We start from the raw sequence: 19,566 nt of genomic DNA, 5'->3' as shown, positions 1-19,566 counted from the left end.
CCCAGAAAGAGTACCACAGATGCAATTTCTGCATTGAGAGTGTTGATAGAGAAGTACAGAGAAGGTCAGAAGGAGCTACATTGTGTCTTTGTGGATCTAGAGAAGGCATATGATAGGGTGCCAAAAGAGAAACTGTTGTACTGTATGAGGAAGTCAGGTGTAGCTGTAGCTGACTGACTGTTAGGGTGGTGCAGGACATGTATGAGGATAGTGAGACAGTGGTGATGTGTGCAGTTGGAGTGACAAATGGGAGGGAGACGAGAGGGAGGCAGGTGGAAAGGTGAAGATGCAAGGAGTAGAGGTCATAAAGGTGGATGACTTCAAATATCTTGGGTCAACCATCCAGAGCACAGTGGACAGTGTAGAAAAGAGGTGAAAAAGAGGGTGCAGGCAGGATGGAGTAGGTGGAGACGGGTGTCAGGGCTGATGTGTGACAGAAGGATAGCAGCAAGAGTGAAAGGGAAGGTTTACAAGACAGTAGTGTGTCCTGCTATGATGTATGGTTTGGAGACTGTGGCTCTGTCTAAAAGACAGGAAGCTGAGCTGGAGGTGGCGGAGATGAAGATGCTGAGATTTTCGTTGGGAGTGACAAGGATAGACAAGATTAGAAATGAGCAGATCAGAGGGACAGTGAAGGTGGAGCAGTTTGGAGATAAAGCCAGAGAGGCCAGGTTGAGATGGTTTGGACATGTGTTGAGGAGGAATAGTGGATAAATTGGGCAAAGAATGTTGGAGATGGAGCTGCCGGTAGAAGGAGAAGAGGTAGACCTCAGAGAAGGTTTATGGATGTAGTAAAGGTGGACATGGAGATGGTTGGTGTAAAAGTAGAGGAGGCAGTAGAGAGGGCAAGATGGAGGCAGATGATCCACTGTGACGACCCCTAAAGGGAGCAGCCGAAAGAAGAAGAATGGTGGATAGGGATAGGGTGTGTAGCTATTTTATTATAACCATTGTCTGATTTAAGTTGGTCATCACACTTGTCTCATTTGATTTGCGGATTCTCTAATCTTAACGTTGATGAATACGTGACAGTATGAAAGTATGAAACTGACAGTATATTTTTGCTTTGCAGTGACCCCACAGTTGTGTTTTAAAACATCCCTCCATGATAACATGATTCATTAGCATAAAATAACATTTATATTTGACATGACCCCTGGGCCAGTTTTGGGGTACACGGTGTATCACCTGAAAAGCAAGGCTATGTTTTCCATAAAATTATTGCTGAAATCAGCTACATTCAGAAAAGAACTTGCAACAGATATAGATGAATGCTTTAAATGTAAATGCTTTTGTTTAACTTAAAGGCAAAGGCAAAATAACTCATATGTCTTATAAAAGCCAAATAAAACAGCTTTAGTGCTTTTAGCAATGAAGTTACTTAAATAAGATGCATACATAAGGCCATACTTGCCAGCAAAACATGCACAAGCATTAGTGTTTCACTGTAAACCTGATTATAATGAGAAACTTAAAAAAAAAAAAAAACCTCACAGAACAGTTAGGTAACAGTTTATCACAATTAATTACATCAACTCATCTTCGTGTTGTTCTGCCAAACAGACATGTTTTCAGCTTCTTTCATTAGAGGAACATGAAATGAAATGAGTGTTTTGGGGGCAACAAGAGAGAGCGAACCTTAATTTCACTCCAGGTTTAAATAAATTAGTCCAAATTAAAGCTTGTTCTGTAATGCGACGCAAATTAAAAATTCCTGCACAAGCCTGTGTAGGACGTGCATATGCAGATGAGACAAGAAGCTATGCTAATGAGGGCTTGTTTTTGTTGCCTGTTTCTTTCTTTGATAGTGGTCATTATGGGGGGTAGCTAAGGGTGCTGACCCTCTGTTGCCCCCCATCTCATAGCACATAAACCCGCAACACAACTGCAGGGTGGAGTCCCATCTCTCAGCCTCTCGCCTCTGGAGCCATAAGAGAGCTTTTAAAAAGGATCCTCTTTGTCATGCCGTTTCAGTTGCAATTACTTTTAGTATCACTTCCCAGAGCAGCCCCGAGACATCCTATCAGAAGACATTAAGACAGGAGGCCTTACTAAAGTTCCGTGGCAAGACCTGTAGGGGAGAGAGGGCGGCTGGGGGAGGTGGGTAGATGAGACTGATACCTTCTCGTTTGGAAAACACACTCTAGAATGGCACAGCAGTGAGGATACAAATGAAGAGCTTCTGAAAAGTGCAATGCATATGCTGAACTTCTGTATACCTTCTGGACCCGATACCAAGTTCAATGTTAGATTGCATATTATGGAGTAGGCAAATCAAGTCAGCATATTACTTACAGACACAAGTGGTTTAGAATCCATACTTTTGACAGTTTCATCAGTCGTTTCAATGATTTATTAGTGTCAAACGATCAGTCTCAAATGTCAGCATGATTTTGTTATTGCTGGGAAAAACCGCAAATGAAGGGGTTGATCTAAACGGATGACTCCCAGACACTGGTGTGATCAAACTATGAGTTAATCATAGAATGTGATATATAGTAAACTTTTACAGCTTCTGTCAACTCACATAGTCATAAGACCTCATAAACACAAACTTTGCTGACATGTGAGTGAGACAAACATTGATATGAATCATCCTGACTTCCATCCTGTCTGAAGCAGGGCGACTTTATGTCTTCCAGTATATGTCCCCCTTCTACCCTCCTGCTTCTCCTCAACCCCTGGTGCCCTCAAGCCATATCCACAACCTCTTGAGTGAGTGGTTGAACACACATGGTGCACGGGAGCCTGCACATCTACATCCTCCAGAGCGAAAAAGAGGAGCTTCATGCAGCTGAGGCAAGGGTTCCACAGTGCAGAGTCTAATTCTGGAACAGTCTGTCATCCGTGCCTGAGTTAAAGTGCCATCCTGGTGCCTCGGGTCACACACATGCTCTTTAGCACCTTTTCTCGAATCAGACGCTTTCTTTGATTGATGAACTGAGCGAGGAGTGCCACATAAACTCCTCTGCACAAACATACACACACCTGGGATCCTCCAGTGGTCTCGTGGCAAGACACTACTTTTTCCAAGATGGGAAAAAGAAAGGAAAAACATAATAGCTACTCTCGCTGCGTTAGGTCACGGCTTGCTGACAAAGTCTTTACCTCTCTGTGTGACTGACAGCACTTTGCATCACTCACAAAGCATTGTTGCAGACATTTGTCCATCTACAACCCCAATTGCTCATGATTGGGTATAAAGGGAGCATCCCTGAAAGGCTCAGTCATTCACAAGCAAGGATGGGGCGAGGTTCACCACTTTGTGAACAATTGCATGAGCAAATAGTCCAACAGTTAAAGAAAAATGTTTCTCAACGTGTAATTGCAAGGAATTTAGGGATTTCATCATCTACAGTCCATAATATCATCAAAAGTTTCGGAAGTAAGCGGTAAGGCAGAAAACCAACATAACAGTTAAAACTCTGTTGTGCAACTGAAGTTGTATATCAAGTAAGAATGGGAAAGAATCCCACCTACAAAGCTACAACAATTAGTGTCCTCAGTTCCCAAATGCTTATTGAGTGTTGTTAAAAGGAAAGGTGATGTAACACAGTGGTAAACATGCCCCTGTCCCAACTTCTTTGGTATGTGTTGCAGGCATCAAATTCAAAATGAGTGAATATTTGCAAAAAACAATAAAGTTTATCCATTTGAACATTAAATATCTTGTCTTTGCAGTGTATTAAATTGAATATAGGTTGAAAAGGATTTGCAAATTATCGTATTCTGTTTTTATTTACGTTTTACACAATGTCCCAACTTCATTGGAATTGGGGTTGTATGATACAAAAGTGAGGTAAATATAAAACACAAAAGACTTTTTTTACCCAAACTATCTACTGGGCCAGCAAGCATGTGGATGAACTGCCATATCTGACAGAGGCATCAATGCTAGTGCATCCCCTCCCTCATGGGCCCCTTCCTCTTCTGCCTCTACAGTTATCTAATTGCAGCAGACAATCAGATGCCATCTTTATGGGTGCATGGTAGAAATGTCACTGCCTGTTGGAGGCAACGAGCACAGGAGCTGTCACAACTATTTATGCTGTGCTAACGGGCCCCCATGCGGCTCCCGATTGTTTCGTCGAATCAATCAGGGGGCCACTCTGTTTTGCCAGCTTTGCATCGCGTCCGGCACGCGCGTCTCTTTATCTCATTAACGAGACATAACGAACAGTTGGTGAAAAACTTCTGAAGCACCGCAGGGTGATGGCACAAACACACAGCTCTAAACACAGCCTGTCCTCGTAGAGTCGCTGCCTATCCATCCATTCCTCCAGTGGAGTGGCATCTTCAAAGCTGACCAGTTCCAACAACGCCCAGGCAAATGGTGTTAAAATGCTTTAACTTCCCTGAACAGGCTAGAGTATGCTGCTACCTTGCAGTGGTACCCTGGCTCTCTGCTGAGTCCCCTGCTGCCTCAAAAGTAAGAGAAACCCAAAGTGTCATCATACAGATGCTCAGGTGCCTGAGGCTTGCTCTGTTGTCCCAGAATTCACTGCAGTCCATAGTGATAGGAGGTTAGATGGTGATTGGACCCTTGCTGCGAGCTGAAGTCCCCTTAGATTCTTGCTGATACCTTGGATGACTTGCACAATGACCCCAACCCTTATAGGGGGTACGACAAATGAATGGTATTTCGACCACATGGAGGAAGAGGAGAGAATTTTAGCTCTAATATGCAGCCCATTCTTGCTCACCTCCTGTGTTCGCCTTCAAGCCCAAGCTAATTGGGCTTTCCCCAAAACACCTGCTGTGGGTTTCTACAGTGTTTTACAATTATCTAGGGCCTAGCCTGCTGTAATAAATAAAATTCTGGCTGACCTTTAGAATAGCATCTACCAATAACGACAGGACTGTGTTGGCTGCATTTGAACGAATGGGTTAGCTGTACTTCAAGATAAACCCTATTACACTTGCACAGTACATCACTTCCGAGATATCTTTCCTGACATTTTTAGTACCTTGAAAATAACATTTGCAGGGATGAACGTTTTACAATTTACTGTTAATGAGGTCAGTTAAATATCACTGGTACATTTTTCCTATACCTGAAATCAATGCAAAGCTTCTCTTAGATTATCTCAACATTTAAATGTGATGGGTACAGAAATAAGCAGAGAAACAGAGGCGCCACTGTGGAGATATCCGTTATCTGGTCACAAGGCCTGTTCTGATGACTGCTTGATTTGTGCTCCTTCCCCAGTTTGCACTCATTCTAAACACAAGTTGCTTTGTTCTGCTGTTTCTCTGCGGACACAGTGAACAGTCGAAAGTGAAATTCATTGAATTCCAGAAAGAGGGATGCATCAGTGACACGAGAGGAGGAGAACTCATGGAGGACACGGAAAGTTCTGCGCGTTCTCTTTTTTCTTTCGTTTATTGGCACAAGACAAGTTTCTGTTGACATTAAATAACAAACTTCAGCTTGGGAGCAGCAGCCGTTTCATAAAGGAGGCTTATGAGAGAGGAAATACAATAAAAAGAACAGAGGGATGTTTGTCAGCATATGCACAGCAGATAGGTGAACACACAATGGGGCTGCTTTTCCCAAACTTTCATTATCGGAGGATTTTCCACCACAAAGACTGCGGACAGAACGGCTCCAAACCAGCCTGGCCACATGGTGTGCATTGCAGACAGTGGCTCAAATCTGCTCAAGACGACGTTTTTCAGATACACGCAGCTCATAAACAATAAATCTCCCCTTGTCTGAGAGACGCATGCCCCTGAATTCGCTTTCTCGACTTACTAACAATTTAATTTGCAAACAGACAACTTTATATGTCACAAGCTCCTCAAAGACTCAAAAAATCCGTCATTCTGAAATGTTTACATTTGTGATATAGCAAGTTCTTCAGCCAGTACCCAGTTGGATAGCGATGAAAAACACTGGAGTGTTGTGTCTCAATAGGATTTTCCAGCCCAGGGCAGCAGAGAGGGGGACTGTGGGTGAAATGACGTGTAGTGCGTGGTTGTCGCTCCCGGCAGCTGGCTGGCTGTGGAGGAGAGACGTGGCGCTGGCTTGCCCGCTGCAGCTGGTAGCCTGCCCTCTGCCCCACAGCACAAACACGCCAAGCCAGGCTAACCATTCCACCCTGCCCACACAACTACTGGTACTGCAGCTGAGAGGGAGTAAGAGAGAGAGAGCGAGTAAGAGCGAAATAAAAAATGATTGGAAAAAACAAAGAAAAACAAAAAAACAAAACAGGCTACTAGATATTTAAGGATGTCAACTGGCCTGAGTCAGTCTGAACTATTGTATATCCACCTGGGTCTGGCTGATCACATTTCTTTGCTTTTTAGTCTAGCTAGATGTCTGTGTGATAGAGTTTTTTTGTTCCTCAAGTTTGTAGAAAAGACATTCATTCCTAGCTGAGAAAGTTAATTTATTAATAAACAGAAACTGTTTCCTTAACCACTGTGTTACCTGAGCAGCACATTTCCCTTCTACCCTAAAACCTGTTGTAGTCTAGCCTTCATAAATACACTTATCCATGACCTCACACACAAGTTAAAATTTGCCAAATTGCATGGCCGACTACACAAATACATACATATACACATACACCAGACAGATTAGCTTGACACCAGTCTGTTTCTTCCCAAATATGTGAACTTCCCCTGATGATTTATCAGACTTGGGTTTTAGTATGTAAAACCTAACCTGCTGGGGGCAGTACAGCGTGGTAAAGATAGAGACCCCAGGCCCGACCTCCACTACCATACTGCTTGGTTTAATAGGTAGGGGTCAGTGCTGGCCGCTGGGATACACTCTATTCCTCAGAACGACCACAGGGGCCAGGTGGTGACGCACTCCTGGATAGTGCTGGATGTGGTCAAACCACCGGGTCACGTTCAAAAACTTCTCCTTCTCCTGTACAGCAAGGTTCATCTGAGGGAGGAAAAAAGAGAAACAGATGGTAAAAATTCTTGGTTAAAGAATTAAATAATTGCTTAAAACATGGACTAGGGAGACATAGCTGTTTTACACCACTGGACAAGAGAAGAATACAGTTCTTTAATTCAGTTTTTTGCTGATTTACAATTACTGGTTGGTTCACAACCAATCCTTTTCATTACCTGAAGAACAAAAAATCTATACTGTAAGCTTATTTGCTGCTAAATGCAATTGGGCTTTCTGGCATCTAAAGTTTCCTTTTTTTACTTACACCTGGCTCTGCTCCTTATTTGTGACCACTTTCAGAAGCTGCCATTATGTTTTCCTCTCATTCCTCCTGAGTCAATTCTGTTTTTCTCTGCCTGATCACTGTTTTCTCTTGCCTGACTGAAGTTTCTCCATCCTGTCCCCCCAACACGTTTATTATGATTTCTTGCACAAAACTTCTACTTTCTCTTCTAAAGTAACTCTGTTTTGCTGTCTAGTACAAAAGAATGTGCTTACAATGATGTGGTGGATGCCATAGTACATCAGAGTATCTGCCAGAGTAAAGCTGTTTCCAGCCAGATAGACCTTATCCTCCAGGTACTGGTTCAGTTCCTACAAGAGAAAGAGAGCAGAACTTGCATCAGACCCCAAAGTCTTACATACCTTTGGCAATAAATGGGTATACATACTGCATTTCACTTTAAGGCCAGTGTTCAGTGTTTCTAGTTATTATTGACCTCAGATTTACCAATCACAGTATGCTGTAAAGTACTTAATTTTTCAAGTTCTTTATTTTTCAGTTTTAGGGAAAAGCAGAGAACATATTTGTTTTATTTAACAGAAAACGGTAAAGAAGCCTCAACAACTAAATATAACAATTCTTTTTTAGTATTTACATATTACAGCTTCAGGAGGTTTGGTTTCAGTTTTCAAAGAAATCTGCAGGTGATTTTTTTCCATGCTTCTTGTAAACGCCTCCAACCACATTCAATGATGTTGAGGTCTGTGTTCTGAACTTCTTTGTTTGATCAGCAAATTTTCTTCTTCTTTTCCCTCAGTAAATGCTTCTTGACCGCTATACATCCTTTGAAACTCATAGTGCAAGTCACAGTTCTGGTGGTCTATCATGTCTTTAGTTGTTGTAAGTCACATTGTTTAAAAAAATGTTCCTTATGCAAGTGGAGTTTCTTATATCTCAAAAATACTGCCTGAAAACCTGCTCTTAACAGCCACTTTAACTGGAAGTTCAACATAAAGGGCAGGTGGCATTTTTTAAATATTGTTATAAAAAAAAGCCTGTTACGACAGCAGTGACATAAAATGAATTACACATTACAAATTTAAGAAGTCTGTCTTTTATATCCATCATAAAAATATTTAAAATTAATTATATGATCAGTACTAAATCAAGTAGGAGTGATAATGATATCAAACACAGCTAATCTAATGCACTTACTACAATGAAACAGTTTAACAGGGATGAACAGCTCTTAAATGAGTAGCACACTTCTCCATCCAGTTGAACTTACTAAACAAAAGAAAACTTTCCACAGATTTTAGACTCGGACAGATGATACAATGCGAGGGTGGTGTGTGTGTTATGTATGTATATGTGCATGCAGGTCCCATGGGACAGGACCATCTTTAGCACTTGTGTGCAGTACAGCTTAGCATCTTGAGGGCTAATGGAGTCAGTGAGTGTTCAGTGGGAATTTAAGCATGAAGAGGCAGCCACTGCGTTCGGCTGCTTACCGAACAGCGCTTGCCCAAACACACACACTCTCTCCTGTCCAATGCTCACTTGCCCTGCTCCCCTCCAGCTAAACAGCAAGCCCCCACCACCCCCACCCCGCCCCGCCCCTCCTCCCTCCACCATCAGCTTCTCACCAACGTGCTTGAACATTAAAATGGAAAACGAAGAGTGGAACACCAGCGCAAACCTTTAGGCTTCCAGCTTCATCCACTAAAGCTTGTGAAAAATCATTCAGATTAAATGTCTGTATATGTGTCCCTAATGGGTATCTCTCACACATCAAAAGTGACACTATTAATTATCTGAAATGAAAGCCTAAAGTAATTATTTAACTGCCATCAACATAAAAGGACAGATCTCTTTGACCATCATTTAATAAAATCACTCTAGTCGCACAACATTTCTGCAAATCACATGTAATTTTTCTTACAATCACAGGTCAACCGATATGAAAATTGTGTCGCTGACAATGATTTCAAAGAGCTAACAGTTACAGTGCTTGATAAAAGTGGCATAAAATGGTATGCAAAGTTTTGAATATGCTTTGTTGATGATTTTCTAAGTGTAAACAAGTTCACACATGCACTACAAAGAAAACACTTCAATATGGCATTTGAAGAAAAAGGAAAAAAAATATATATATGTGTGTATATATATGTATATGTATATATATATAGATAGATAGATAGATAGATAGATGTGACATAACTTTTGCGCAAACCACTTTTGTCTAGTGCATTAAATTAAGAAAATATACAGCACTTGTGCATAGAAATGAGCAGAAGTGTGGTCTCTGCAGAAGACGTGTTAACAGTTGATGCAAAAGTTTGGGTTATTATTATTATTATTATTACATTTGGTCAAAATGTAATCAGACCCCAATGGTTTAATTAAACATTTATTTATACTCAAAAAGCAGAAAATCAAAATTGTTAAAAAAATCCTTAAGCTAAAAGGTTAGGTTTAGATGTTTTTGTTTATGTAACCATTTTGTTTATGTATTGCTGTAATGAAATGTAATGAAGCAATCCTCAAGAATAAATTATTCTACTTTGAGAAATTCTTAGGTTATAATACAGAAGAAATGAAGAAATCTATAACATTGTCAAAAAGCTTGTGAAAAATAAGTGTTTCATCTCTGCCTACAAGCAATTACAAAAGTACAAAGTACAAATATTAATAAAGGGCCCATGTTTACATACTCAAAGTTTCTGCCTTCCCTGGATCACTCACATATATATATATATATATATATATATATATATATATATATATATATATATATACACACACACACACACACACACACACACACATACATACATACATACATACACACAGACACACAAAAAAAAAAGGAAAATTCTGTTCTCCATGATTTTTCAATGTGAGATTTCATGCTGCACTCAATAATTTCTTAAAAAATTATAATCAATTCAAATTGGTGTGAGTTTAGAAAGTTATACCCCAGCGGCAGTGTGCAGCTTTTCAAACTCCACTCAAGTCTAGCAGAGTCTTGATGAAAAACTGTCCACAGATCTTTCTGGCAACGTTTTTGCCTTCCCTGGATCTTGGCTCTTGGCTGTAGCCCCCTCTGCCTCCTCTCTTACCCATGTTGTGATCTGCCGTCTCTAAATCCTGCTGAACTGCTCAGACAGTGAGCAGCCCTGGGCACAGCACTGGCCCTTCGTTACTGTTTAAACTGACACTACTAAGCGCCTATCAGCACAGCTTTGCTCCGGACCAGCCAGACGTCACAGAGGCAAGGGACCCCGGCTGCCGAAGATGACACTTACTGCCGAGAGGAGTCTGTCCTGCCAAGCTTCTGTGTCAAAAACATCGCCGCATACTGTCCACAAGCAGGCTTTTTAAACGCTTGATCCATTCTGAACTGATTCTCGGGACAATGTGTGACTTCTCTGAATCTCAGCATGTCAATTAAATCCTGTTGAGTCAGACTAATGTAAAGTCTGGTTTGAGAGATTTCCCTCTGCATACACCTAACATCCACAGCAATATTTTGTGAGGTAGACAAGGCCAGATGAGTTAAATTAATTAGAGAATATCCCTTAAGCACAAAGATTTTGCCTTTCACAATTAACACTGAGAAATATAATATTACCTGTTGCTATGCATTAAAAAATGACTAATCTACCAATCATTCTGACAAGTAATCAAGACTGCAAAATGTGACTAAATGCTAAAAATCGAGGTAACAATAATAAACTATGTATTGTTATTCCACCATCCCAGACACTTGTAAGAAAAAAAGAAAAAAATACACACACACACACACAATGTCGAACAAAGAAGCCAAGGTACTATGGCTTCAATGAGGGCCCCCAAAAAAGTTTATAAACAAGTCTACAAGATGAGTAGGAGAATTTAAAACATGCATTATCACCACACAAACTACCAACTAATGCTTGCATATTTATAGAGAATTTTGTATGTATTTTTTAATCAAGTAAGAGAGTTAAATCAAACAGACAATACAAAATGGGAAATACTAATTCGTGCAATTGAACCACAGACTTCAATTGATTTGAATAAGACATACTGTATCCTGATTTTGGGAATAGGTAGTTAATAACAATAACAACAGTAATAACTGGACTAGTGCTTTTCTTCTGTCCTCTTTTCAGTTGTACAACCACATACTCTACATGCTTTGACAGAAAGCTCTATGAAGTATTATTTTATTTCAGTAGTCATAAATTCTGGAATGATGTCAGAAGTGAATACAATATCAATGTAAAAGTGGATGCATACTAAGAATGTTACTACCGAAAAACCGTTAATCAATACATAATACAGTCAATACATAAATGTTTGACTGAAGATTTCAGTTAAAAAGCTCATTTAAATTTAATTTCTCACAAAAAGGTTAAAATGAATTGGAGGATTTTTCATTCAACTTGATGACACAAAGGTGCAAGTTCTGGTAGCCCTACTTAGTGCACAAGTTGACTCCCACTCTTGCTGCTGATTTTGATAGTTAAAGTTCCAGTAGCACCAGAGCTACTGATATAGAAATGTAGCGGACATTTAACCTCCTTAAAAGTAGTTTACATTAGTACTTAGTACTACTGCAATTAAGCTATTTAGCCACATGACACATTACTGCGACTGGCTAAAACTGACTTTTTTTTTTTTAAATATCAAGTTGAGGCTCCCGAGTGCCGGAACCTTCTAAGTGTTGGCCCTATCATCACATCGTGAGTTTGATCCCTGGTGATGCTACAGCCATCAGTAGCTGGGAGTCCAAGAGAGCACAATTGGCCTCGCTCTCTTTGGGTGGATAGGATGGCCCCCCTTCGCCCCTCCATCACCAAATGCGATGGTAATATAAGGCACTTTTATAAAGGACAAACAACACAAGTGTTAAAGTCAGCCAACATAACTAAAAGGAATCTGAGATTAATGGAACACAGAGGATATATTTAGCCTGGACTTAATATCAGTTGGGCACTCCAAAAAAAGCATGAAAACACATACAATATTACAAGCAGAAAATACGGGGTGATCACACCCTGTTTTCTTGTTTGTTTTCACTGGATTAAGTGGTGGCAATTTGTGGTGTAAGGAGTTACAGAATAAAAAGCCTCTTACCTTTAGTATGACCTTGACTTCTTCTTTAGAGCAGTTATCCAGTCGGGTTATTCTGTACTCCAGCCACTGCTGGACCACCGCTCTCTGCTCAGCTGAGTTTCCCAACAGCTCTGTCCTCTTGGCCTCATGGACCAGGTGGGATGCTATGGTGACCAGACCAACCAAAGCTGGGCCATTGTTGTTCTGAAGAACAGGGACCTAAAAAAAAAAAAACAGAAAACGATGGGCTTATCACTACCAAATGCCTAATTACCTAGGTGCTCTTTAGTTAGAACCAGAAACAATGTTGCTATACTGAACACAGAAATTAAGATTTTCATTTAACATCAAACTATTTTGATGAGCAGTATGAAAACAAAGGCAGTTGAATGTGTGAAATGGACACAGGTGTATCAAAAAGCATTGAAAACGGCTTTATTTTGTGTCATGTAGGCCTTCATGGGTCAGGACAATGTCTCAGCTTGGGCAGAAAAATAAACAAAGAATAAGGTTATGCTGAGAAAAGCTTCAGTCTGAGCAAAGGAAGCCTCAGCCTGGGATAAAATTAGTTAACTAGCTAACAATCTACTTTTGACTGGCTACCTACTTTTTGTCAGTGAGTTCAAAATTTTTGAGAAATTAAAGCGTTATGGTTAGTTAATTTTCTAAGCCCATAGCTCCTTCAAAATAAAAGTGAAGTACAGAGCTCATTTTTGTAGCAAAAGTTTCAAATAATATGATAAAATATAATTTAAAAATATCTTTTTCAAATACAGAGTTAATTATTTTTATCAAAATGTTTACTACTCTTTTTCACCCATTTTTATATAAATTTATAAATCATTTTGCCAGTCTTAGCTTTAATTTTTTTTTCTTTCTTTCTGCTGATACATTTTTGCTTCAGGAATCCCTCTTTCCTTCTGACTTTTGGCATTCTTTAACAGGCTGCTCACTGTTAGAAGAAGGCGTTCACTGGCACTCTATTGGTCAACTGATTTGAAATGACAAATCTTCCAATAGAGTTAAACTGCAATGAAAAGCATTTCCGTCTCAACGGTGGATAAGACTCAACAGGAAATATACATTAATATTTGTAAAGGCATTACTAAAACTAAATTAATAATGTTTTTACATAATGAGCATTTGGCATTTAAAAACAAATATGCGTAAATCTATAGCCTCTGGTGATTTGTGGAGTTCTGTCTCGTGGTTTTGTGATCCCCGACTTGAACTTGCGTTCTGAATGCCTACCATAATGGTAGCAATCAGCAGTGTTTTCAGCAGTACTACACAATCTGCTGTTATTTAAACAGCAGTTATTTAAATTATTAAATAAATTATTATAGCTGTTATTTAAATTATTGTGTAATCATGGATTATAATGTTAATGTTCCTACTGAGAACATAGAAACCATTAAGAGTTTCTGTTGGTTCTTGGGGGTTTGTAATGCATTTTTGGCTTTTCTTGATAATGTAAAGGAATGAATTAGCAGGTGACCTAGTGACTGATTCCAGATACATTTCTAATTCTACTTGGAAAACTAGTGGTCTCTAATGGTAACCATTAGTAGGCAAAAAAAAAAACATTTTTAATGGTCTTTATTCAACACCAAGGCGCTGCCAGCTTGCACAATATAACTCTGGCAAGGTTGAGTATTGCTGACTTTCAAGCAACCATGTGCTTATTTTCCACAAGTTTTAAGGTGGTAGTAAAATGTTAATGTTACAGTAAACTTACCAACATCATAATCTATAATGAAAGCGCTCGCACAGTGTTTAAGGGCCACTAATAAAAATAAAAATAGTAGACTTTGAGAATAAAATTGTAATATTTCAAGACAGAAGATGCATTTGTAGATTAAATTTGTAATATTTTGAGAATAAAGTATTATATGTTGATGATAATGTATTATAATAATAACTACAACATTAAAGTGGGATATTACCAGAAAAGGTATGAGGTATTGTTGCCCAAGGCTTTGCGAAGGGAAGGCAGCACCTCCTCATGTTAAATGAGGGCCGTTGATTTGGTGGAGCTACACTTTCATATCAGTTCACCCATAAAGAAACACACAGTCTCCCTGTCTCTCCTGCACATCAGCACCAGCCTGTTATTAGCATAAGAAACAGCTGAGCAGGAAACTGTGTTTATCTAGAATAAAGAGCCATAAGGAAACTGTCTGTCTGTGTTGCTGAAGGAGAATCACGGGCAGAGTCAAAACGGCATGAAGTTTTACAGACACTGAGGATGAAGATCAAAACGATCCAGAGAGACAGGAGCGAGCGGAAATCCGGCGCGCTCTGTGTCTTTACCATCACCAGTACAGCAACTGAGACCCCATGGCAGCCCCCTTCAGTTAAGCACTTAATCCATGAAATATCATGATTTTACTCTCGTTATTTTACAACTTTATTCTCAAAGTCTACCATTTTTATTTTAACTAACAGTGGCCCTAAAATGCCATCATAGTTCTATTTACTCAGCAACATTACTGTGGCTTTTACTCCAAAGCCCACCTGCCCCTGACGTCACATGAGGGGCGTTCCAGTGGGGGTGGGGGGTGGATGGGGGCTGTCTGCATCACAGAAATGCCCTCATATGGTGCTGCACTTTGACCCTCCTCAAATCTTCTGACACATAACCACTTAGCATGCATTCCCACCCCAACACAACAGATAACTGCGCACTCAGTGCTGCCTTGGTCCAGCGCTGTACTGCCATTATTAGCAATGTTTGTCATTTCTACTGTCCTACTAAGTTATTAATAATAAAAAAAAAAAAAATTACATATCCTGTGTCAACCTGTGTGCAATGACAGAATTGTTAGGTCGGGCACTGAAGAACAAACTTTGCTGTTCATGACTTGACAAAGCTGTACCACTTTTCGCATTTACTGCTACTAGCGCTAGCTGCCCTGTCAGTGTCTACTAAAGAGATAACAAGTCATACTGGCAACAGAACTAAATTGCTTAAATATCTAATTTAAGCAATTAGCTCACTGCATTAATATAAAGACAGTGATTTGGAGCAGCAGTATTCTGTAAACTAGCATAGTGAGATAGAAAGCCAGTTTCCATAAAAACAAGAAAAGACTGATATCACAGTCTTCATAATCCAAAAACATAACAGCCAACCATGACATGTCGACATTTATTCCCTTTGTAGTGTTTAAACTTGACTGTCTGTCAGCTAAAACATGGCAGTAGTAACTCATAGCCGGAAGTGATTACAATTATTTTCATATTATATATGTATATATTATATATACACACACACACACACACACACACACACACACACACACACACACACACAAAAGGTAATATAAAATGAGTAATAAATGATATCAGAATAAGTGAAAACATGTAGTACTACTTTTGAAAAATTAAGTTTAATTTTCTTTTTTTTTTATATTTGTAAAATATTTGGCCATTTTTATCCATCCATCCATCCATTTTCTAAGCTGCTTCTCTGTCAGGGTCGCGGGGGGTGCTGGAGCCTATCCCAGCAGTCATCGGGCGGAAGGCAGGATACACCCTGGACAGGTCGCCAGTCCATCGCAGGGCAGACGGACAGACATAGACAGTCACTCACACACTCACACCCAGGGGCAATTTAGCATGTCCAATCAGCCTGACTGCATGTCTTTGGACTGTGGGAGGAAACCGGAGAACCCAGACATGGGGAGAACATACAAACATACCACACAGAGAGGACCCCGGTCACCCGGCCAGGGAATCGAACCCAGGCGACAGCGCTACCCACCGCGCCACCCTACTTTGCATAATCAATAATTCCATAGTCAAGGTTAGGGATAGGCCTACCAACACCCTTAACCGATTAGTTAGTTAGCCAACAAACACAGAGTGTTATCCAGCTTTATGTTGTTTTAAGAATACCTCTAAAACAATTTATTTGCACTAAACCAGGCTTCTCTAACATTAATGTAAACTGCCTTATAACACTTTCACTAGGGAGCTAACTTACATAGCTTGCTAGACAGATGGGTACTCAGGTTTGGGCTCATTCTGCCAAGGTCAAGGCTTTGCCCAGCCTGGTGCTTGTTCTGTGCAACCATCTTAAACTGTATTATAAAAGTTTAACTTATTCAAAGATCTGCACCAGATAAAAAAATGTATATATCAAATACAGTCAACAATGTCAGTAAGCTTGAACCATCCCACACTATTAGTTGATTATAAACTCACCACATCTTCTCACTTCTCCACTACACTGACACTAAAGTGCAATTACAACACAATCACGTGGATGAGGTTTGTGTGTATGTATGCATTTTCTATCACACTACAAATTCTGATCTGCTAACAAGTATTCACTGTCACTTGTAAACGTAACATTAAGCTATCTAAGAAAGGAAAATATGACCCAGAGAACGGGGAGATCTAGCTAGTTCATCAAACCACAGGTAATATAATATTACATGCAGGCTACAGTACAGAGATGGGGAGAAGCCCAGCTGTGTTTCTGGTTACAAGAGCATACAGAATAAAAAAATCCTACGTAACCAGGGCTCGTCATATGCGGGTCAGACACTTCAGTTAACGTTACATGTTTCCAAAGCAGGCTTTCTCGATAAATCGGTCAACTAAAGTGAGCGCCCTCGAGTTTTACCGCTAGCAGGTTATTTTGATTCATTCATCACGAATTGCTCTCGCTCTTTGTAAAACCACAACAGCGCGTAACCCGTTCTACTCTTTTCTCTTGAGATCACAAATCACGAGAAGCTTGTCTGGTCACACAATGTCGATGTAATAGCGCTGTAATAATGAAACGGTCTCCGTTACCTATCGTTATTCATTAGCCTGTAAGCTAACTTTGTGCTTGCCACGTATCTACAAGCGTTTGCACCTAAAACTTACTACCACTGCTTTGTTACGATATAGGTATGAGGGACGAATAAACAAAATTCACCTTTCGTTCTCCTTGAGTACTGTATTTATTTGGCTTTTTCAACCCCAGGCATTTCTCCAACGAGGACAGCTCTTTCAACGCCATGTTTGCCGAAACAGGAAAGCGGTGTACGCGCAGGCGCTGACAGGCAAGTGACGTAGTGTTAGCATACTGAAAACACTTCTCTTACCTAAGATGAGACAAACTGAGGCTTTAAGGAATAGAAACTCGTCGCTGTCCAAAACAACCACAAAACAAACAAAAAACATAACAGAACAAAACGAGAATCTCCAAAAATGACAGCCTTACAGGAGAAGGCAAAAGCGTTTTTTTAGTTAATGTAAAGAGGTTTTAGTTCAAGTCATTTTGGAGCTTTTCTATTGGTCTATGGTAAAGAGCAACTGATTTTCTCAAAATATGTCTAAAGATGATAAAAATGGAGCTACTGTTTTTTGAACAGCAACTCTATATTAATAGATTACTAGTTCCTAGAGCCAAATAAATGTACAAATATAAAAGTGTAAGAATGTAAACAAAGATTTTAACCATAGTATTGCATTGGAAATTACCGGTCATACTGCAATAAAAACACGGAACCGTGGTTATGCAAAGCAGACGTGCGGAGAGCCTCTCGGGAGGTGCCATGCTCGCCAGTAGGAGAGACGTTTACTGTAGATAAATTGTTGTTGTCAGCTTAGCACATGCAGCAGTGTTTGTTGTGGGGTTGTTTGTGTTAAGTTGGGGTCTACCATGGAGTGCAGTTATATAACTAGAAGTTACCTTGTTAGACATAGCATAGAGCATGTTAGACATAGCTCGGTAGAGGTTCTCTCTCACTTCTAATAAAATGAAATGGTGGTTGTCTTTAAAGCACAACGTTTTCTGCATCTTGTATCTTCTATTCTTCATGTTAATAGACAAAGTTGTCTTGTCTGTCCATCTATTTGGTGTAAAGTTAGAGAGAGATTATCTGATGCTGGGACGTTGGCGAATTATGCAGAGGACTACAAAGTGAAGTAGAAAGTGCATCTACAAGGTACGTCAGGTGTTCATAATGTCTAATATATGCTTAATAAATTGGCCAGGCAAAACTATGAAATGTTCAAATAGAACAGATAAGACACACACTCTTTTACACAAGATCATTCATAAGACGGATTAATCAGGGGTTGCTGGATAAACTATCCCGAAAGATAAACAGGGAAATCTGAGACATGTTCTTGTGCAGGCATAAAATGTAAGTATATGCAGAAAGCACATAACTAACTACAATTATAAAAGATAATGACTTGCACACAGTGTAATCACTGTACAATGGCATTTTACAGTAATTGGCACAAAAAGGACTTTTTCAGGCTACAGTGGAAGTGACAGAATTGGCACAGCAAGAGAAATTCTTGGATCAGCTGTAGTATCTCCAAAGTAATGAGAAGATTGATGCTGAAATTCTTGAGAAAGGCCTGACAATACTAAATCTACTATACCACACCTGGATAGACATGACATTTCCAAGAAGAAAATAACATTGTAGTTTATTCCCAGGTCTTTCCCTGAATGGAAGGACTGATTCTATTTGAGTGGTGCAAATACTATTATCTGCACCAGTGGTATTGTTTAGTCTGTGACTAGCTAAACAAAATCATGGTTAGCAAGACTAGCCTAGCTATCAATATAGCATAACCGAAACACAATAGTGACAGATATTTAGGGAACACTGACAGTTAACATTAACTTTCATTTAACATGATTATTTTTTCTTTATTTTAGATTAACTTTCTATTTAGATTAATAAAACAGCAAATGTAGACATGACCTAAGAAGCTAGTTAAAATTGCTGGCAGTATCATGCTTGTGTCATTGTGCGTATGGCATATACCTGTGGCTCATGTATTTATTCCTACATTACAGTATACATACTCTGTCTGATTTTATGAGTTTGGATGAGTTTCAAACAGGTCTCATTTAATCATGTTTGGTCATTTATAGTAGAGGTAAGGTGAAATATACACCCAAGATCTTAACATCAATCAACTCCCAACTGCAAATCCACAGATAAAAGGATTATAGTGCAGTTTATAAAAGCAAATATTCATTTTCAATCATCAGATTTAATTAAAATTGTAGACACCTGAAAGAAACTGACAATGCAGAGGTCTGGAGTCCTCTGCTTCACTCCCTCTTGTCTGTCTTTCAGTGACTTTGCCTCTCTGCTTCTGTTTGCTACGTCTGTCTGGATTTAAAGAATTGCCAGATGATTTGCTCATAATGAAATGTCAGCTGTCAATCAAATGGAGCTTATTAACTCTATGTGGGCCAGGTGTGGGTGACATCCTCAGAAGAGACTGAAGGACAGGAGTGCCATGTGTCTCTTCTCCTCATCCTCACGGCAGTCAAATCACAATTTGTTACTCATATGTA

General features: G+C 39.7%; 1 protein-coding gene across 2 annotated transcripts; it reads right to left on the bottom strand.

The window, feature by feature from the left end:
• Positions 1-5,358: 5,358 nt before the first annotated feature.
• eef1e1 (eukaryotic translation elongation factor 1 epsilon 1) lies at positions 5,359-17,300 on the bottom strand. 2 transcript variants are annotated; one of them, XR_001857776.2, is made up of 5 exons: positions 17,170-17,300; positions 12,258-12,455; positions 7,409-7,504; positions 6,671-6,898; positions 5,359-6,128 (listed from the first exon to the last, which is right to left on the bottom strand). XR_001857776.2 is itself a non-coding variant. In XM_017696170.2 (4 exons), exons 1-4 carry the CDS (start codon positions 17,251-17,253, stop codon positions 6,755-6,757), a joined length of 522 nt encoding a protein of 173 aa, XP_017551659.1. In that variant the 5' UTR covers positions 17,254-17,300; the 3' UTR covers positions 5,359-6,754. The 2 variants fall into 2 exon arrangements, 1 of the variants encoding a protein (XP_017551659.1); XM_017696170.2 differs by having other exon boundaries at positions 5,359-6,898.
• Positions 17,301-19,566: the final 2,266 nt, after the last annotated feature.

Source organism: Pygocentrus nattereri, chromosome 24 (genome assembly GCF_015220715.1).
Source record: "Pygocentrus nattereri isolate fPygNat1 chromosome 24, fPygNat1.pri, whole genome shotgun sequence".
NCBI classification, from domain to species: domain Eukaryota; kingdom Metazoa; phylum Chordata; class Actinopteri; order Characiformes; family Serrasalmidae; genus Pygocentrus; species Pygocentrus nattereri.
This window is presented reverse-complemented; position numbering and strand designations above follow the sequence as displayed.

Bases quoted from the DNA above. Each gene is read 5' to 3' on its own strand.
- eef1e1 (XM_017696170.2), bottom strand. From the start codon at position 17,253: ATGGCGTTGAAAGAGCTGTCCTCGTTGGAGAAATGCCTGGGGTTGAAA. The intron at 12,456-17,169 runs GTGAATTTTGTT...TTTTTTTTTTAG, and splicing joins GTACTCAAGGAGAACGAAAG to GTCCCTGTTCTTCAGAACAA. The intron at 6,899-7,408 runs GTAAGCACATTC...TTCCTCCCTCAG, and splicing joins ATGGCATCCACCACATCATT to ATGAACCTTGCTGTACAGGA.